We start from the raw sequence: 22,024 nt of genomic DNA, 5'->3' as shown, positions 1-22,024 counted from the left end.
TTTAATAATAATAATACATTAAAAAGCGCTCAATTTAAAAGTAGGGCAATCCTAATAAACGACTGTAAAAAAAATTCAAGGTGGAACGCAATGGACAATTCGGTTGCTCTGACATGCTAACTTAAATGTCAAGAAGTACTTCTCAGCGGTAATGACATTTAAGTCTCTTTTAATTGGGTTGTGGCAGGGCGTTTGAGATAACCTGCTTTTCACCCTGCACAGCTGGTACATCTTTACAAACTTAATTAGCAACTATCGCTTATAGCTACAGACTTATTAGCCTGTATATTTATTTATTTCAGTATAAAATAATTTTTAAAACGTTCATATTAATTCTGATTGCAGACGAACCTTCGGGAACACTAGCGCCTTCTTCTTTTACCATGAATAACTAAAAATTTATATTTCGGCTAATTACCGAGTTTATAAATATTTAATTAAAATTATCTGGGTGACTCACAAACCTTTTTAATTACACTTCATAACTTTTCATACAAAATACAAACGATTCCGTATAAAAACTTTTATTAATTTATCTATTTCGGCTAAATGCATGGTGTAAAAATAATTAATTAATTACAATTAAACGAATGACTCACAAACCTTTTCAATTGCACTTCAAAAGTCTTCATACGAAATACAAACGATTCCATATGGTAGATTCTTTCCCGGACATTCATTTCCGGTCAAATACATACGAATCATATATAAATAATATAATATTGAGTCAACGGAAAAGAAGATTCTCTACGCTTGGCAGAAAATGCCGCTAGAGAATTTTTAAGTCGATTCTTATGAATCAAGCTTGAATTCGATGTCTAGGTATCCCATTGCAGGTTGCCGATGACGAGGTCCAGATAGTGTGCTTCATAGTTTTCGGTGTCCAGGTGTAATAATACGTTGAATTCGATGTCTACGTGTCCCAGGTTGCCGATGACGAGGTCCACATAGTGCGCTCCGTAGTTTTCGGTGTCTACGTGTATTAATATCTTGAATTCGATGTCCACGTGTCCCAGGTTGCGGATGACGGGATCCAGATAGTGCGCTTCATAGTTTTCGGTGTCCAGGTGTAATCGTACGTTGAATTCAATGTCTAGGTGTCACAGGTTGCCGATGACAAGGTCCACATAGTGCGCTCCGTAGTTTTCGGTGTCTACGTGTATTAATACCTTGAATTCGATGTCCACGTGTCCCAGGTTGCCGATGACAGGATCCAAATAATGCGCTTCATAGTTTTCGTTGTCCAGGTGTAATCGTACGTTGAATTCGATGTCTAGGTGTCCCAGGTTGCCGATGACGAGGTCCACATAGTGTGCTCCGTAGTTTTCGGTGTCTACGTGTATTAACAATTTGATTTCGATGTCCACGTGTTCCAGGTTGCCGATGACGAGGTCCACATAGTGCGCTTTGTAGTTTTCGGTGTCCAGGTGTAATAATACGTTGAATGCGATGTCTAGGGTTCCCAGGTTGCCGATGACAATGTTTAGATAATGAGCTCCGTAGTTTTTGGTGTCTACGTGTATTAATACCTTGAATTTGATGTCTAGGTGTCCCAGGTTGCCGATGACAAGTCCACGTAGTGCGCTCCGTAGTTTTCGGTGTTTACGTGTATTAATACCTTGAAATTGATGTTTAGGTGTCCCAGGTTGCTAATGACAAGGTCCAGATAGCGCGCTCCGTAGTTTTCGGTGTCTAGGTGTAATAATACCTTGAATTTGATGTCTACGTGTCTCAGGTTGCCGATGACGAGGTCCACATAGGGCGCTTTGTAGTTTTTGGTGTCTAGGTGTGTTAGTAACTTTAAATCTGAATGTATGATGACACCTAGACATCGAATTCGAGGTATTAATACACGTAGACACCGAAAACTACGGAGCTCACTATCTAGACATCGTCATCGGCAACCTGGGACACCTAGACATCGCAATCAACGTATTATTACACCTGGACACCAAAAACTACGAAGCGCACTATGTGGGGTTATAGAGCAAAGAGTTACAGATTATTATTTTTAAGAAACTAAGCAAAATATTAAATTGTTGTTTTCTTTAGAAATAATAGTCCGTAACACTTTTAGTTTCATACCTTGTATATATTGTTTATAAGATTATAAGATATATTGTTTATAAAATTAAGATGCGTAACACTACAAAAAGGCGTGATATCCGTACAAAATTATCTTTTAAAAAAAAGGTAAAAAAAGGCGCCAAGTACACGCATAGTAGTGTATATATGTATTATGTTGTTACCCTGTTATGTTGTTACCTCGAAAAAAAACAAAGTGGTAGTATTATACCTCCAGATCGTTTTACCTTGTACATAATGTTTATAAAATGCGTAATACTACAAAAAGGCGTAATATCCGTACAAAATTACTTTAAAAAAAAAGTAAAAAAAGGCGCCAAGTTCACGCATAGTAGTGTACCTATATGTTGTTAGGTAGTATTATATCTCGAAAAATTTAAGTAACAAGTAGTAGACGTAATCTTTATATCTCGGAAAATCTCGAAAAAATCTAAACAGTAGTATCTTTATTTCCGGAAAATTATAACCCAAGTGATCTATCAAGACATCACAAAATTATGTTACTTTATCAATAAGAAGAGTCGCGCTTCAAGTGATCTATTACAATTACAAAAAAGAAATGATGTCTCTTTAAATTACAGCGCCAATTACAGAGAAAACATATACATTGCCTCAAAAAATAATTGTTGCCCTACTTTGAAAAATCTTTAAATTGTGTTTAAATTTAACAAGGGAATACAAGATATTTAAATACAAAGTTTACATGTGTATTTTTTAGTGGTCACAAATAATTACAGAGGTAACAGTACAAAATAAAAATATTTTATTAAAATACATAAATTTTTCTTGTAAAAAAACTTGGCGCTGCTAGACCTCAAAATTTTAAATAAATAAAAACAACAATAAATAAAAATAATTTAGAGAAGAATGCGATGAGAGTAATATTAAATGATTATCAGCGTGGATGTGCGAGTGAATGGGTGTGCGTGACGACGCGGACGGCGGATAATGCGGGTTATAATTAAGTAAAGGATAAGTTTATTTATTTATTTAAAATTTCGAGGTTTAGCAGCGCCAAGTTTTTTTACAAGAAAAATTTATGTATTTTAATAAAATATTTTTATTTTGTACTGTTACCTTTGTAATTCTTTGTGACTACTAAAAAATACACATGTAAACTTTGTATTTAAATATCTTGTATTTTCTTGTTAAATTTAAACACAATTTAAAAATTTTTTAAAGTAGTGCAACAATTATTTTTTGAGGTAATATATATGTTTTCTCTGTAATTGGCGCCGTAATTTAAAGAGATATCATTTCTTTTTTGTAATTGTAATAGATCACTTAAAGCGCGATTCTTCTTTTTGATAAGGTAACATAATTTTGTGATGTCTTGATAGATCACTTTGGATATAATTTTTCGGAAATAAAGATACTACTGCTAAGATTTTTTCGAAATTTTTTGAGATATAAAGATTACGTCTACCTTTTGTTACTTAAATTTTTTCGAGGTCTAATACTACCATTTTCTTTTTTTCGACGTAACAACATAGGTACATTACTATGCGTAAACTTGGCGCCTTTTTTTACTTTTTTTTAAATAAAATTTATTTCAAAAATATGTAAAGTAAATAGTAATTGTTATAAGTATGTTATTACTTTAAAATGTGAATTCTAAGAGTATATACTGATTCTAGATGACGACAAATCAGTAAATAATAAGTATCTATGTATCAAGAAAATGATTCAAATACGGTTCTTGAGAATTGGTAATAATTTAACTCAAAGTATCTAATGCAAATAGTAACTGTTGTGCATCAAAAAAAAAAAAAAAAAATGCGGGGTCTAAGAGTCCACTTTTCCTGCCGCCGGTTTACAAACCGGAGTGGCAGGAAGAATGGGAACCCCGGCGACTCCCTTGAGAACTGGCGGGGGAGTTTCTACTTCTCCCGCCGGCTTAGAGGAAAAAAAATCTCGATAAAAAACCACGGGGTTTAGGGGTAGGTGGCTCCTCTGTTCATTGCACGCCGGTGCTCCGGCAGAATGGGGGAACTGGGGTTTTCTGTATAGGGTGGGTTTTGAATCCCTTACCTATTGCACGCCGATGCTCTGACAGGGTGCCGATTCGGCCGAAAGGCCAGGAGGGGTTCTTGGGAGAGGGTAGTCCCCGTTCCTGAGGTGGGCAGACATGCCGTCTCACCGAGGGAGCGGGAAGACTTCTCTCCTCCTCCTCCATTGTACGCCAGTGCTCCGGCAAAAAGAGATTGGGATAACTCTCTTCCAATCCTGCCCAGGACATGGTCCTGGGTCGTTTGGAGAAGAGGCCCACACTTGGCGGTTGCACACAAGAGACGTGGTCCCACGGTCCGCTAAGTGTGAAAGGTCGCTTGGGCCGCTCGGACGTATTCCGAGACCGAGGCCAGGCGACCTGGGTAGGGGACCCGTCGGGCCGCTCGGACATATTCCAAGGTCGGGGCCGGCGGGTCTAGCTGCCGGACGTATGGGCCGGCAGCGCGTGCAGACGACTCTGGTGGTTGGGGATTGCATTACTCCCGAACCCGGCCACCAGAGTGGAAACAGCCGTCGGTGCGGAGGTTACGTCGGCCGACGACTGAGCACGGTAGCTAGTCGCCACAGCGGGCAAAGCGCTGGAGGAGGTGCGACCTCCTGCGCCCCAACCGTTTGTGGGGCCCCCCGCGCGGGGGCGCCGTCACGGTGCCCGGGTTAGAGGCCCGGGACCCCCAAAAGCCCGTGGGAGGGAGCTTGCTCCGCCCACGGATCAGTAGGGGGCAGGAACCTTGTGCCCCCAATAATTATTCCGAGAACCAGAGGTATAGCTACCCCCCCAAGAAACTTGGGAGAACCCGGCTGGCTGGGAATTTATTCCTGGTCGGTCGGAGAGGGCATGTCCCTGGGTGGTAAAGCCGTGGCGAGTCTGGGGGCAAAACATGTAATGGCAGACCTAAATTCTGACGACAAGACAGGCGGTGCTAACACCGATTTATCGGTGAACGAAGAGGGAGGCCACCAAGAGCTCCTCTAGGACTCGAGAAGGAGCGGGACCCAAGAGCTTTAAATTGAAGCAAGAGCAAGAGAAAAAGGCGAGGGAGGCTTAGGAGGGAAGGGCGAAAGCCAAGCCGGCGGCCGAAGTGGACGCTCGCAGAGGGCTGAAACTTATTAATACGTACAGCGTCTCCACGCTGGGAGAGGCGTTCGGATTGCCGGACCTCTTCCACATTTCTTCAGGCGCTGGAACATCCAACAAGGGTGCGGAGGTCCCAGGAGGGATTCGTCCTTTTCTGTATAACCAAGCCTCACCGGGGAGGATGCAGTCCAGACGCCTATGCTGCAGAGTGGCTCCAGCGTGGAACACCCTCAGGATGGGGACAAATTCTAGGAGGAGGTGAACCGTTTCCTGAAAAAAAACGGTCCAACAGATGGAGGTAGAAGAGAATGTGGGTCGGGACGAGGTGCGAACGGAGATGGTAAGCCCGACCATCAGCCTCTCTTGGGCGAACGAGCGCAGCGAGCGTAGCGGAGTCTTCTTCTTTTCCGGTTCGAGTGAGGTTGTAACCGAACGGTACTACAGGATGGTGCGATTCGCGTGGATGTCCTATAAATCAACGGTCGCCACTCGGTTTGGCCTCGAATAACCGAGAAGGTAGGTATCTCTGATTTCTCGAATCGTCATTCTAACTAATTTTCCTTATTTGCAGGTTCCCGCCACGGATGGATCATCGCCGCCGCTGCCCAGTGTCGCCGCTGCCACCGCCGACCAGGATCAACGAGGGACTTTGATGGATCGACGCCGATGGATCGGGTAAGTATGTAAGGTAAGTAGAATTGATAATTCTCAAAATATTTCACGCTATGACTCAACAATTTATTCAATAATTTCGATTCACACAGTTGGTTGTTAACAAATCTTCGTATTGCACAAGTTGCTGTTCACAGGTTATGCAGAGACCAAGTGCCTTGTCGCTTTACGGCGCACAATGATTCGTTTGGCAATCGTATGCCATTCGCAAAAGTAATTGCGACAGTTAACGGTTTACGCGGGCGTTCCCGGTTATTTCGGATGTCGCGAGAGGTAATACAACGCACCCGATTTACGCTCGCGAAGTTTAGCGTGGCCACGATATATATACGGCGTGTAATAGATCTTACTCGTACGACGATCCCCGAGAGACTGCCTCGAGTCCCGCGTCTCGCTGTGGCTCCCCACCTTCGGAGTTTAACCCCACTCCGGCCGTATTGCCCGCTTTCTCTTTCGGTAATTTTCCACGCTACGCAGTTACAATAGGTGTTTACCGCTTTCGCCGCGACAGGTGTTCGCCAGATGTTCGCGGTGGAAATTTCCGCGCCCTTTGCCTTACGGACGACGCTCTCTCTCGTCCCCAGGGCAGTGGTTTTTCTCCTCCTTTACCCCGCACGCTACCACATCGCCGACCCCCGCGCACGTCGCATTCCGGGTCACAATTGCGGCATCCGGACTATCTTCTCGAAGAAGATGTCCGGGTCTACCTGGTGCTGTTTGCCGTCGACGGCAACTTTCTTTGACTCTACCTGGGGACCTAGTAAGCCCGTTCCCGGGCTCGGTTCCCGGCGATGACCTCCGGTTACCGGGCTCGCCGACGGCTGGGTATCTCGCGTTCTACAGGTCGGATCTCGACGCAGACCCCCCTGCGCGCTCCTCGGGTCTCCCTGAGTAGTCAGGGACACTTTATTCTCGGAGATGACTCCCGGTTACCGAGATCGCCGATGGTCGGGTATCTCTTGTTCTACGGGTCGGATCTCGACGCTGACCTCTACTGCGCGCTCCTCTGGTCTCCCTGAGTAGTCAGGGACACTTTATTCTCGGAAATGACTCCTGGTTACCGAGATCGCCGACGGTCGGGTATCTCGCGTTCTACGGGTCGAATCTCGACGCCGACCACTACTGCGCGTTTCCTTGGTCCCCCTGAGTGGTCAGGGGCACTTTATTCTCGGAGGTGATCCCCGGTTATCGAACCCTTCAGTCCGTCGTCGAAGATTGTGTGTGGCTCATGCCTGAATTGCGTTGTCCCCGGCTCGATTCGCACGCGACCCCCAAAACTAAATTACCTCTGGCTTGAGCCGTGCATCTCAACATAAAATTTTGCCATCGAATCGGCCGGGATGAAATAATCCTAACCCTAATGGAGCCGCTGCTCCGCGGATTAATTCTCCGCCTTTTCTTACATCTAAGTTGTGCCGACGGGCCGCTTTTGCGCCGGATGGGTTGTAAAGGGAAACAAAACCAAAAAGGTGCAGCCGTCCGATGACTGCGACCCACCGGGAGCGGCCAGAGGCATAACGATCCCGCAGAAGACCGGGGCGGCGCTGACCGATGCGTATCACCTCGGTAAAGGGATATGGGCAACCAAGCCGGTGCCGGCTAAGCGGCCCATAGTCCAGCTGGAACGCCAGCGACTCGGATCGACCGACAGACGGTCGCATGGCGAACAGCCGGGGACGAGCGGCCAGGAGGCTGCTTACCAGACGCGGAGGACGTCGGGAGCCAAAGAGACGCACAACGCTACATCAAGCGAATAAGCGCAAAGCGCTTATCGATCTGGAGTGGAGACCTAGGACTCCATCAATGTATATAGATTGTCCGATGTGTAATAGATAGGGAGATATATGTGTAAAATAAAGAGAAACGCGATGACTTCGTCAGAATAAAAACTAGACGCGAGCGTTATCATTTAGAGATAAGTAGAGTAAGTAAGAAACCCCGATAAGTAAAATTGATTTAAGCACAGCCGTGGAAGGGGCTAAGGGCGATCCAGCCAATTAATGTTCAGTTAGTTGTATTTACCGTTACGATTAGTAACCGCATACGCGGATGCATGAGAATGAGGATGTATCGCGCGACAGCGAACAAAGGTTGAGTTCGCTGGCCGGGAATAACGTATTCCGCGGAGATAAGGGAATGGACGCGAGGTTACGGTAGCGGGTTGCGATGAGTTTCGAGCGCGGTAACGCAAACTTGCGAACCGACCACGTAATCGGGTCAGCGGCTTGGGAACATGATGCATGGGGGCCGCGTATTTAACTCACCGAGTTGCGATGAGTTTTGAGCGCGGTAGTGCAAATTAGCCGACCGGCAACGGGATCGGCACGGCAACATAGGCGCGCGACGCACGGACGCCGCGTATTCCACTCAGCGAGTTGCGCTGAGTTCCGAGCGCGGTAGAGCGAAATCGCCAACCGATGGCGAAATCGGCTCACCGATATAGGAGCGAGACAGATAGATCAAGCGTAATCCATGTAGCGAGTTTCGCCGTAATCCGAGCGCGGGAAAGCGAAAGTAGCCGACCGTAGGCAGAAAGCGGATTACCGACGTGGAAGCGCGAAGCAGAATAGCCGGGTAATGTATCCGGCGAGTTCTGATGCGATCAGAGCGCGGTAAAGCGAAATAACCCACCGTAGGCAGAAAGCGAATTACCGACGTAGAAGCGCGGAGCGGGATTGCCGGGTAATGTATCCAGCGAGTTTCGGAGCAATCCGAGCGCGGTAAGGCGAAATGGTCGACAGTAAGCGGAATCGGCTTACCGACAATAGGAGCACAATTCGGAAGCGCCGCGTAGTCGATCCATCAATTACTGATGGGTTTTGAGCGCGGCGAGGCGAAAGAGGCGACCCGAACTGGAGGCGAAGCGTAAACGCAAGGACGAACCCGCGATGGAATGTAGCACAGGTAATCATAGCCGCTCGGCGAGCGAAAACGCGTAGATTCTTCTGAATTGTTCCAAGGTTCGATTCATCGAACGAAAACATGTTTGCGCGAAAAGTGAAAGCGAGCGGAATGCGGAAGCATTCGCGCTACTGCGTAGCGAGACATACAGATGTTGGCCAGATGTACGGCGGTGAACAAAAGGTGTTGACGCGCGAACAATAAGGCCATTCACGAGGCTATTGACACAGCTGCCGTTCGTAGGGACAGGTGTAAGGCGAGAGCGACAAGTGGGGCGATCCCCACTCGATCGAGGTGGGCCGGCTGAGCCGAGGAATCGTGGAATTCGTCTCTCGGTTCTGGATGCGAACGATTTTCGCACCGGGGCACTCGTCTCTGACTCAGATGAAAATCAGCATACAGTGTTGGCTTCCTGTAGTCAGGAGCATCGGCGTAAGATAGATAACTTAATCTCAACGCGTGCGCTAACAGCGAACGAGAACGAGAACGATCCCGCTTAACGGGGCGTTATTCCGCGAAGTCCATGTAACGTAACACTAACGAACAAAAGAGAAATAAATTATAATTTAACTCTTGTTGCAAAAACATACGTGTGACGATTATCATCCAATCCGAGACAACCTGCAAAGACTTACCTATCCCAATCGTAATCTCGCCCGTCGGCCGCCCGAAATCCTCCATCGACGAACACGCACAGAGGCTGGGGCCCAGCCAAGCGGTGCTGTCCAGCAGAAGCGAAGGGAGTTCCTTGAGCGGAGAGGTCCAACAGGTCCAGCGGGTCGATCCGGAGACAGATGGGAGCTGAAACAAAGTCGTAGAGAAGGGAATTAGCAAAGTCAGCGAAAGGTTGGTCATTCATCAGTATCTTTCTTGATAGGCCTAGGTTAAAATCGAGTGGCGACCGTGATAATTAATGATCTCAAGGGCGTGTGGTTAATGTCAATTCTCCGTCCGGCTACAAAGGAACCTTGAACGGAACTATCATTGCCATTGCGGCCTGTATTCAAAATAAAACAAATTCTAGCGGGCCTTTTGCCCAACTTCTACTTCCCCATCCTCGGAACGCTTTCTCTACATTATTGGGGACCCTCCGTCCCCACGTCACTCTCGCGAGCTTCCTCGCTCTCCGGGCTCTTAAATGATCCGGAGGCCGCCGCTTCGTCCAACTTCGGTGAGTCACCTCTCACCCTCTCCTCCGTTGGCGCGGCGTGGTCAGTCTCATTTCGGCGGTCCGCCCTCAGCTTCTTCTCGCGGAGTCGCACCGCCTCCCGCATCATGTCGATGCTCGTTGTCGGTTCGCCGGATTGCTCGCTCCTCCCTGCTGGGATCGCACGCTCGGGTGCCGCCTGCAGCACGACACCCTCGCCCATCTCCGTCACCTGCGCGCCCGTCTCTCCCGACGTCGCCGTCCCCGTTGGCGGGTCCGCCGCTATTTCCGCCCCGGGCTGTTTCGGACCCTCAACCTTCCGCTCCATCGCTCGGATTGCGTCGTCGGATAGATGGCGCAACACGACTTTGAGCGGCCGCGTGCTGTCGTCGCGAGCCATTTTTGCGGTCGGTCGCAAGGTGACGACCAAAAAAGGCAAAAAGAGGAAATTGAACAAGAGGGGAGACTATCGCGGTAGACCCGCAACGACCGGGGCCTGGGAATTGAAGAAAGTCCAGATCCGGGAACGGGACGAAGAGAAAGAGAGGCGAAATGAAAGAGAAGTAGAGGATTCAGCGATCCTCGCCGATCTCTCTAAAGGCCGGAAGCAGAAAGAGATCCAATACATGAGAACGCTGGGGGACGCCTTAACTATAGATCTCCCTGCTTGGATCTATGAGGAGATGCGCGCCATCGACAAGGTTGCTGGAGTTAACAGTTGCTGTTAACTCCAGCAACCTCAGCGGCGTGTACTGGGGCTTTTTGAACAAGGCGGCGGCCATTATCTCAGCGGCTGCGTGTCATCTGGCAACCCGCGTCAGGGCGGCTGAGTCCAGCGAACAAGACCTCGAGTTGGAGAGGCTCCGGGGGCGCATCACTGTCCTCGAAGTGGAAAACTCGAGGTTGAGAAAATCGCTGGACATCAGCAATAAGCTTGACTCGAGAATTACGAACGCCGAGTACCGCAAGCGATCTGCGTCCCGCTCGCCGTCTTCCGTCAGAAGACCAAGGAGGAAGCAAACCGCTACCGTCATCAGGTCTGTAGACGAGAGTCGCGGTGAGGACGGTCCGTCATGGGAGGAAGTGATGGCGGAGATCGAGCAGGAGGGAATGCCTCCCATTGCAAAACCCCCCCTCAAGGGTGTCTCCAAAGTAATGGAGGGAGCGGTTCTTCCGGCCTCCTCTACCACAAAAAGGAGCTGTAAGGAGGAAAGACGAAGCAAAGTAGACAGCAAGTCCCCCCCTCATCTCCTCCGGCTAACGCAAAGCCGGAGGACATATAGGGCAGGATTCAAAGAGTCCTTGGCAACAAGGTCGAGGATCTTTTTAATGGCCTTATTAGCCGCCTGGGTCTGCAGGGTCTGCAGGGTGCAACACCCCTGCCCCCTGTTTTGCCCAACACTGGAAGGACTGCTACGGGCTAAGAAAAAAAGGCTGAAGTATCCGCGGCGTCCGCAGGTCCGGCCAAGCCGACCTATGCGGACGCCACGAGGTCTGCCAAGCAACCTGCAGCGAACCAGGCTGTTGCAAAGGAGAAGCGAGCACTCCCCCTCTGCCACCGCTGGCTCTTCAAAATCGGGAGCCGGCGTGACTAGGGGTAAGAAGAAAGGAGCGCAGAAAACCCCCCCTGCCGCAAACCAGAAGCCCGTAACGGACGGCTGGCAAATTGTGGGAAAGGGAAACAAGGAAAAAAGGGGAAGGGATCGAGTGGCGGTAGGGCCAAGGGGCAACAGGTGGATAAACCCGCCTCCCCGTGGCCCCGTGGCCAAAAAATTGACCACCGCCACTGCTAAGACTGTGCCCAAGAGCAGGGAAGACCGCCACGCACCGCGGCGGTCACTATCACCTGCCCCGGGGGACAGTATGAGGAGGTGCTAAGGGAGGCCAGGGCAAAAATAGACCTGGCCGGCCTCGGCATTCAAAGAGGGCTCAAGGCCAAGAGGGCCATAACTGTGACCCTTACAGTTGAGGGGCGACCTGACGTGGAAATAGCTCGCCCGGTGAAGACTGCGGAACTCAGGGTCACCGACTTGGATAAATCGGTGGGCTCCGAGGACATAGCGCAAGCTATCTCCAGGGTAGGTGGGTATCTTCTAGGCCAAGTCAAAATAGGACCAGTTAGGAAAGCGTCTAATGAACTTGGGTCCGTGTGGGTTCGCTGTCTCTTCAAAGCGGCGCTCGAGTCTCGAGGTTGCCAAGGAAAAGCGAATCCACATTTGATGGCTGTCTCCCCGAGTGCAGTTGCTGGACCAGTGCCCTTTCCAGTGTCATAAATGCCTGGAGGGAGGCTACGTGAGGGCCAACTGCCCTAACACTGCCGATCGAAGTCACCGATGCTATCGGTGCGGCAAAGAGGGCCACCTGGCCCAGCAGTGTTTGGAGCAGCCGGAGTGCCCGGTCTGTTTCGACTCAGGCTTCCCGGCGGCGTACAGGGCAGGCAGCAAAGCCTGCAAACCCTCGCAGAGGAAATTATAACCCTCTGCGGGGGCGCAGAAAAGAAAGGCGGGTGGGGAAAAATCACCGCGGCTCGCCTCTGACACCGTCACGGGGACACCACCTACTATTACCAGGCTAGAGGTGGTTGACCTGAAAATGGCGGCGCGCAAGGGTGAGGAGAATGGCCGCAGGGCCCCGGCGAAGAGCATGGAGGAGAAGATCCCCGGGTGGGGGGGATACCAAGGGCACCTTCGGAGAAGGGGTCGGACACGCCTAAGAAAGGCGTAGAGGTGGTGGGAGCGGAGGGCTCCATCCTTGGGCCAAGCCATAGAGCATAAACTGCTCCAGGCTAAGCTAAACCACTCTCGGGCTGTGCAAGATCTGTTTGTGCATAACATAGCCCAGGATGAGTATGGCCTGGGGATTATCTCGGAGCCGTATGGGCCGCCGCCAAACCACCCTTGCTGGGCGGTTGGTCAGTGCGGCTGCGTGGTCATCACTTGGAAGGCGATGCCACGTGCGTGACTGTTCGATGAGGGTCCATCTCGGTGATCGGGGTATATCTGCTCCCGAGTTTGGACCTGGCCCGATTCGAGGAAAGGATCGATGTCCTGGGGCAGTGCTCGCAAAGATCTGCACATTTCGGGCCAATTTCAGAAGCGACGCCTACTGTTCCCCCACTACCGCTCGATCTTCGACGGCCGAGCCGCCGCTCGCGTTTGTCACGCTGTCCGCTCAGGAGCGTACCGGTGGAAAAAAATACTAGGATCGTACTTTCCGCTAATTAAATATTAACTTAAAATTTTCTATTAAGTATACTGTTATATACATGTTTTATATTAATATTATTATGAATTGACGTAATTTTATAATAATATAGTTATAATAACGTATAATAATTTCAACAATAGATTTCCACATCACCCATGAGGTACTATTGCTGATGCGTTTTTTTTAAGTGGTTTCCCCAGTAGGCCTATTCCACTAAAAAAGAAGAAAATAATAATTAAAATAAAAATATATGGCTCGGCAGGAAAGAAAGTAAAATTCTCTATCGCAAAGTGTTTTATAAAAAGGAATAAGAAATCGTGCGAAGAAAATAAAAACTAATTTACATGAAAATATTTTCTACTTAATTAAAAAATAAATATTTAATTTCTGGGTTGTTTGCACGATTTAACTAATGATGGTATATCTACAGAAATGTTGGAAGAATTAGTTAGCATCAGTGAGGATAATGATGCATCACTCAAAGCAGATCGTTTATTATTTTTTATTAATTTCAATTTTGAAAAAGAACGTTCACACAAATATGTGGAGCCAAACATGGAAAAATTTCGAAGACCAAAATTTCTGAGAGATGGATAATGCGATGCATTTAAAATTTAAAAAAAATTGACTCTTTTTTCTGTTCGCGTTTTTAGAGACACATCACATTGCAAATCACAAAGTTATGTTTGAAGATTTAGACTTTGTTCCTCGATTTGCACAGTGAGAGGATTTTCGAAAAGGATTAAATCTTTTCTAAGGCTCTCGAAATCTTTGAAACGCGTATCAAATTGTTCTATGAGGGATTCTATTAAAAATATATATTTCTTGAAATTGCAACTTATGCCATGTTCTTCGACGAGATTTTTGCAAGATGGATAAAAATGAAAGGTGTTGTTTTCTATATGGCTCTTAAATAATACTAATTTTCTTCTAAACGAATCAATGTAAGAAACTAATTGCGAAATATTTTGCTCGGTCTTTTGCAGCTTTAGATTTAAATAATTCAAATGATTCGTTATATCTGTTAAAAGTGCGAGTTCGCAAAGTGAGTCTACATTTTGCAAAAAAGATATAAATTTGTCATATTTTGTATCAGATAGATCTTGCAAGAAAAGGAGGATTTCTTTTCTTATAGCAAAGATCTTTTCTAGGCATTTACCTGCACTGAGCCACCGAACTTTGCAATACAGAGGCACATCTGTATAAACTGCGTTATGCTCTTCGAGAAAGAGTTGAAACTTCCTATGCAAAAGAAATTTGTGACCGCCTTTAACAGCATTAATAATTTTAGTGACGACTTGCATTGCATTACACAGTTTAACAACTTTCCCACATAACGCTTCTTGATGAATAATGCAATGTATAAAGGGGATTTTCAAATCTCGCTGCTTTATTTGACCGAGAAGTCCTTTTTTTTTGATCCTGTCATTGCTTTTGCGCCGTCAGTAACAATCGCTGAACATCTTGAAAAATCAGTACCAAATTTTTCAAGGGTTTGATTAACAGCATTGAAGATATCGATACCTGTTGTTGCTTCATGCAATGGAACGAAATCTAAAAGCTCCTCGACATATGAAAAATCGTTTTGCACGATTCGAGCAAAAATGCTCAATTGACTCACATGTCCAATATCGGTGCTTTCATCGAGACATAACGAATAAAAAGAACAAGACTCTAATAAAGATTTTAATTTTTCTTGTAAAGAAGAAGCAATGCAATTTACACGAGATTTTACAGTGTTTGGGCTTAATGGAATGCTAGCAGCTTCTTGAAGAGTCAATGATTCTCCGAATGACTGTACTGCTGTAATGAGGCATTTTTTCACAAATTCACCTTCCGCAAACGATTTACCATGTTTGGCAATAACATGAGATATGGCATAAGATGCAACAAGAGCTTTTGTTGAAGTTATAGTATTATTGGAATGAGAGACCGAACTACGACTTTCCCGATTAACTAATTTTAATCCCTCAATTAAATTAAATTTTTTTCTGGCTCACATATTTCGAATATTCACTGACATGTTTATTCTCATAATGTCTATCAACAACATACTTTTTAACAGTAGAGGGTTGATAACCACACAGAAGACAAGTGGTTTTATTACAAATAGATGCGAAAAAATTTTCTTCCCATACCTTGTCAAAAGGTTGCTCATACTTTTTTTTGCCATCCATTCTTCAAGTGTATATGAATATGTCAAAGAAGAAAGACATAATATACACAGATACACTGTAAAATATAAAATATGTACAACATATATCAATAAATATTAAAATACATAATATTTAACATGTATCGCTGTCACAGATAGCATTATATCACACACAGCACCATCACATGTAACACTATCACTATTGCACAAAAAAGCACGTTCACTTTCTTATCAATATATGTCTTCGAACTTTATAAACTTACACAGGACTTGCGCACATCGTGAAACGTTAGTGAAAACCGTTAAGAAACAGCGCATCTTCCTGCTGTGGTTGATAGTCATTTGTTTTATCTTTTCTAAACTGTTTCAACCACAGCAGGAAGATGCGCTGTTTCTTAACGGATTTCACTAACGTTTCACGACGTGCGCAAGTCCTGTGTAAGTTTATAAAGTTCGAAGACATATATTAATAAGAAAGTGAACGTGCTTTTTCGTGCAATAGTGATAGTGTTACATGTGATGGTGCTGTGTGTGATATAATGCTATCTGTGACAGCGATACATGTTAAATATTATGTATTTTAATATTTATTGATATATGTTGTACATATTTTATATTTTACAGTGTATCTGTGTATATTATGTCTTTCTTCTTTGACATATTCTTATACACTTGAAGAATGGATGGCAAAAAAAAGTTTGAGCAACCTTTTGACAAGGTATGGGAGAAAATTTTTTCGCATCTATTTGTAATAAAACCACTTGTCTTCTGTGTGGTTATCAACCCTCTACTGTTAAAAAGTATGTTGTTGATAGACATTATGAGAATAAACATGTCAGTGAATATTCGAAATATGAGGGCCAGAAAAAATTTAATTTAATTGAGGGATTAAAATTAGTTAATCGGGAAAGTCGTAGTTCGGTCTCTCATTCCAATAATACTATAACTTCAACAAAAGCTCTTGTTGCATCTTATGCCATATCTCATGTTATTGCCAAACATGGTAAATCGTTTGCGGAAGGTGAATTTGTGAAAAAATGCCTCATTACAGCAGTACAGTCATTCGGAGAATCATTGACTCTTCAAGAAGCTGCTAGCATTCCATTAAGCCCAAACACTGTAAAATCTCGTGTAAATTGCATTGCTTCTTCTTTACAAGAAAAATTAAAATCTTTATTAGAGTCTTGTTCTTTTTATTCGTTATGTCTCGATGAAAGCACCGATATTGGACATGTGAGTCAATTGAGCATTTTTGCTCGAATCGTGCAAAACGATTTTTCATATGTCGAGGAGCTTTTAGATTTCGTTTTATTGCATGAAACAACAACAGGTATCGATATCTTCAATGCTGTTAATCAAACTCTTGAAAAATTTGGTACTGATTTTTCAAGATGTTCAGCGATTGTTACTGACGGCGCAAAAGCAATGACAGGATAAAAAAAAAGGACTTCTCGGTCAAATAAAGCAGCGAGATTTGAAAATCCCCTTTATACATTGCATTATTCATCAAGAAGCGTTATGTGGGAAAGTTGTTAAACTGTGTAATGCAATGCAAGTCGTCACTAAAATTATTAATGCTGTTAAAGGCGGTCACAAATTTCTTTTGCATAGGAAGTTTCAACTCTTTCTCGAAGAGCATAACGCAGTTTATACAGATGTGCCTCTGTATTGCGAAGTTCGGTGGCTCAGTGCAGGTAAATGCCTAGAAAAGTTCTTTGCTATAAGAAAAGAAATCCTCCTTTTCTTGCAAGATCTATCTGATACAAAATATGACGAATTTATATCTTTTTTGCAAAATGTAGACTCACTTTGCGAACTCGCTCTTTTAACAGATATAACGAATCATTTGAATTATTTAAATCTAAAGCTGCAAAAGACCGAGCAAAATATTTCGCAATTAGTTTCTCACATTGATTCGTTTAGAAGAAAATTGGTATTATTTAAGAGCCATATAGAAAACAACACCTTTCATTTTTATCCATCTTGCAAAATCCTCGTCGAAGAACATGGCATAAGTTGCAATTTCAAGAAATATATATTTTTAATAGAATCCCTCATAGAACAATTTGATACGCGTTTCAAAGATTTCGAGAGCCTTAGAAAAGATTTAATCCTTTTCGAAAATCCTCTCACTGTGCAAATCGAGGAACAAAGTCTAAATCTTCAAGCAGAACTTTGTGATTTGCAATGTGATGTGTCTCTAAAAACGCGAACAGAAAAAAGAGTCGATTTTTTTAAAATTTTAAATGCATCGCATTATCCATCTCTCAGAAATTTTGGTCTTCGAATTTTTTCCATGTTTGGCTCCACATATTTGTGTGAACATTCTTTTTCAAAATTGAAATTAATAAAAAATAATAAACGATCTGCTTTGAGTGATGCATCATTATCCTCACTGATGCTAACTAATTCTTCCAACATTTCTGTAGATATACCATCATTAGTTAAATCGTGCAAACAACCCAGAAATTAAATATTTATTTTTTAATTAAATAGAAAATATTTTCATGTAAATTAGTTTTTATTTTCTTTGCACGATTTCTTATTCCTTTTTATAAAACACTTTGCGATAGAGAATTTTACTTTCTTTCCTGCCGAGCCATATATTTTTATCTTAATTATTATTTTCTTCTTTTTTAGTGGAATAGGCCTACTGCGGGGAAACCACTTAAAAAAAAACGCATCAGCAATAGTACCTCATGGGTGATGTGGAAATCTATTGTTGAAATTATTATACGTTATTATAACTATATTATTATAAAATTACGTCAATTCATAATAATATTATTATAAAACATGTATATAACAGTATACTTAATAGAAAACTTTAAGTTAAAATTTAATTAGCGGAAAGTACGATCCTAGTATATTTTTTCCACCGGTACGCTCCTGAGCGGACCGCGTGACAAACGCGAGCGGCGGCTCGGCCGTCGAAGATCGAGCGGTAGTGGGGGAACAGTAGGCGTCGCTTCTGAAATCGGCCCGAAATGTGCAGATCTTTGCGAGCACTGTCCTGGGGGATGCATCAATCGCCTCCCCTCGGGGCCAGTGATGATGGCCGGAGACTTCAACGCCAAGTCGGCGTTGTGGGGTTCCCCGGTCACCAACGAGAAGGACCGGGTCGTGGAGGAATAGGGAGAAATGGTGGGCGCGGGTCTCTCTGTCCTGAACGAAGGGACAAAGGAGACCTGCGTAAGGCAAAGGGGGCTCAATGGTTGACATTACCTAGGTCAACGCTCCTGTTGCCAGATTGGTGCGCGGCTGGAAAGTTCTAACGGGGACGGAGACCCTCTCCGAACACGTCTACATCAAGATGAGGGTCCGAGCCTCCGATCCAGCCGCGCAAGCGCGCCGCCTCAAAAGCGGTCACCAGGATGGGCCATTGGGAAGCCCTACTTATTCCGGTCGGCCCTTATCGGGCCGACCTGGGGGCGGGGCCAGCTCTCCGAGAATTCCTCAATTGAGGAAAAGGCGGAATGTAGCCGGGGCATTATGGAACAGGCTTGTGATGCCGCTATGACCCGGACCCGTCCGTCCCCTCGTCTCGCGGCATATTGGTGGACGGAGGAAATCGCCGATCTTAAACGTGCCTGGTATAGGGCGCGCCGGCCCAGCCTAGCCGTCGCGACAAGGGAGAGGTGGATCTGGCTTACCTGGGCTACTGCGCTGCCCGGGATGCCCTGGTAAAAGCCATAAGGCGGGCCAAAGACAGGGTCTGGAAGGAGCTCCTCCAGACTCTGGATGAGAATCCGTGGGGGCGCTCGTACAAGATTATACTGGGAAAATTAAGACCCTGGGCGCCCCCCACGACTGAGTTTATGGACCTCCAGCTATTGCAGGAAATTGTCGGCACCCTCTTCCCAGAATGGGAGGGAGAGATTGGCAATCCTTTTCCCTTTCCGGAGGAGGTACCGGAGTGGCGGGAAGATCTGGGGGTCACAGAGGACGAGCTCACCAGGGCGCGGCGTTCAGAAGAATCCGGGGCAAGAAAGCTCCGGTTCCCGATAGCGTCCCTGGCCGTGCCTGACCCTAATCGCCGGGGAGCTGTCCGGTCATCTGAGGCAGTTATTCACGGATTGCTTTCGGACCGGACGGTTCTCCACGAGGTGGAAGGAGGCGAAATTAGTTCTCCTCCCAAAAGAGGGCAAACCTGCGGGCACCCCGTCGGCATACCGACCTATTTGTCTACTGGACGAGGTGGAAAAGCTCTACGAGCGTATCATCGCTGAAGTCCAACGTCTCTTCCGGGAGTGAAAAGCTGTTTTTACATCAAATTTTATAAATTTCCACTTGTAGTGTGCTGCCAGCGCAAATATTATTTTTAATGCGGCGCTGTTAACCACGGGGTTGTATAGTTCTTCATAGTCTATATTATTTCTTTGTTTGCATCCTCTGGCAACGAATCTGGTTTTAAATTTGCCATTTCCCTTTATTTGGAAAACCCACTTATTTGTCAAACATTTCTTTCCTTTTGTTTCGTTGACTTCTGCTAATTTCCAGGTTTTATTTTTTTTGTGATTTTTTTTCCTCCATAGCTTCCATCCATTTTCTCTTATTTTTGCTTTTTATGGCTTCTCCGTATGTCAAGTATGCGTAACTGTTATATCTCTCTGGAATATTTTTGGATCTTTGAGATCTTCTTGGTGTGTTTTCTGTTTGCTCCTTCATGTTATTATCGGTTTTTTTTGTTTTATCCTCTTCGTCTTCTTCTTCTTCTTCTTCGGGATCTTCGCTTTCCTTATCCTCTTTATCGTCGCTCGACATTTCTTCATCTTCATCTGAATCTTCTGAGTCTCGCATATATGTGGTTTTATTTTTCTTCTCTTTCTTTGTGTTCTTCGTGTCCTCTTCTCCTGTCATGTCTTCTCTCTCTTTGAAGCGTACTTCTCGTGAGATAACTATTTTTCTTTTTATTGGATCCCATAATCGATATCCTGTCTGTGTATAGCCAACAAATTTTACAATTTTACTCTTGTTATCCAATTTTCTAAGTTGTCCTAGTTCTTTTGCGTATGCTGTACATCCAAAAACACTTAAGTGCTTCAAGTTCGGTTCATTGCCGTTCCACATTTTGTATGCTGTTTTAGTAGTCGCTTTTGTCGGATTTCTGTTATGTAAATAGGCGGCGACTCTCACTGCTTCTCCCCAAAGTGCTTTATTTTCTTCCGCTCTTGTAATCATTGCTCGGGTTTTTTCAATTAACGTTCTGTTCAGTCGTTCGGCCTTTCCATTTAATTGAGGAGTGTAAGGTGGAGTTTAATTAATTGATATGCCTTTATTTTTGCACCAAGTTTTTAAATCTTTGTTTGAATATTCCTTGCCGTTGTCACAGCGTATTTCTACGACCTTTTTATGCTGTTTTACTTCTGCTTGACTTATAAATTTTTTTACCTTCTTAAATACTTCTCTCTTTTCTTCCATAAGATATAGATACTACTACATAGTTTGTATAGTCATCTAAAAAAGTAACAAAGTACCTGTTTCTATCCCACGTTTCTGGAGAAATTGGTCCGCAGACGTCCGTGTGAATGATTTCCAACGGTCGTGTCGCTTTTTTCCTTTGGTTTCCGAAAAGCATCCTCGTGTGATTTGCTTGTATGCACGTCTCACAGTTCGATAGCTGTTCTTGAATTTCACATTTTTTAAGTTTGATACCTTCTGACAATTTTAGCAATTTTATCATATTATTTGGGTCTACGTGGCCCAATCTCTCGTGCCATAACTTCGCAGAGGATTTTATTTCTGTTGTCATTGCTTTTTTGGTACTTATATCATTATGTACTACATATAATCCTGCGATATTTCTTTTTCCTTTAAAGATAGTTTTCTTATCCTTACTAATTATTACTTCGTTTTTGTAAAACTCGACTTTACCTCTTTTTTGTGTTATTGCGCCTACAGACAAGAGATTTTTTCTTAAATCTGGTACATATAGTACGTTGTTTAACTCACAGTTTCCTAGGTCGACCGTTCCAGTCTTCCTCGCTACCATGTTTCCTTCCTTGTTTGCCACTCCGACCTTTGTTGTTATTTTGTGTTCTTCTCTCAACTTGGTTGAATTGTTCGTCATGTGCGATGTTGATCCTGAGTCGACGATCCAGCAATCTTCCGTTTCTTCATTGCTTGTTAGAAAGGCTATTTTATTCTTCTCGTCTTTCTCTCACCTTTTCTCCTATTTCTAAAAAAGCAGTCTTTTTCCGAGTGGTTAGTCTTTTTACATATTTTACAAGAATCTCTTCTGCAATCTTTTGCCATGTGGCCGATTTTATGACAATTAAAATATTTAACGTCATGTTTTTTAGTATTGTCTACCTTTTTACACGCGTGCGCTAGATGACCTTTCATGTTGCATTTGTAGCATTTCCTCTTTTTTGCCTTGAATGCCACTTCTTCTTCTTTGTCCGATCGGTTCCTTGCCTCCTCCGCTAGAAGTCTCGTTGTTAGATTCTCCACTGTCCTTTCTCCAGCGGGTGTCGATTCCCATGCGCTTGTAAAAAATCTATAATTTTCTGGTAAAGCTGTCAAGATTTTAGACATGATCATGGTATTATTTATTTCTTCTCCTAGACTTTTAAGTTTAAAAATAAAATTTTTTAACTCTGTTATGTATGTGGCCATATCAATGTTACTTTTCTTTTTATATTCGAAAAATTTTTGCATCAGAGCGCATTTCTGATGTTGTGAATCTCTTTCATAAATTCCTCTTAGTTTTTGCCAAATTTCATAACTTGTAATGTACGTAACTATATGTATCAGTGATCGTTTTTCTAGA

General features: G+C 44.5%; 1 protein-coding gene across 3 annotated transcripts in view; it reads right to left on the bottom strand.

Moving 5' to 3' along the window:
* The window catches only part of LOC143905737 (uncharacterized), a 72,823-nt gene extending 62,524 nt beyond the window's left edge, over positions 1-10,299 (bottom strand). For 2 of the 3 annotated variants that reach the window (XM_077421311.1, XM_077421312.1), the window contains exon 1: positions 9,379-10,299. In XM_077421311.1, coding sequence (XP_077277437.1) covers positions 9,379-9,602 — 224 coding nt within the window. In that variant the 5' untranslated portion in view covers positions 9,603-10,299. Of the gene's footprint in view, positions 1-5,220; positions 5,441-9,378 lie in introns of those variants that run through there. The other variant, XM_077421313.1, reaches the window with a different exon arrangement.
* Positions 10,300-22,024: the final 11,725 nt, after the last annotated feature.

Source organism: Temnothorax americanus, unplaced genomic scaffold (assembly GCF_048541705.1).
Source record: "Temnothorax americanus isolate GAGA-0224 unplaced genomic scaffold, ASM4854170v1 Scaffold66, whole genome shotgun sequence".
NCBI classification, from domain to species: Eukaryota; Metazoa; Arthropoda; class Insecta; order Hymenoptera; family Formicidae; genus Temnothorax; species Temnothorax americanus.
Note: the sequence above shows the minus strand (reverse complement) of the source record. Positions and strands in the feature narration are given on the sequence as shown.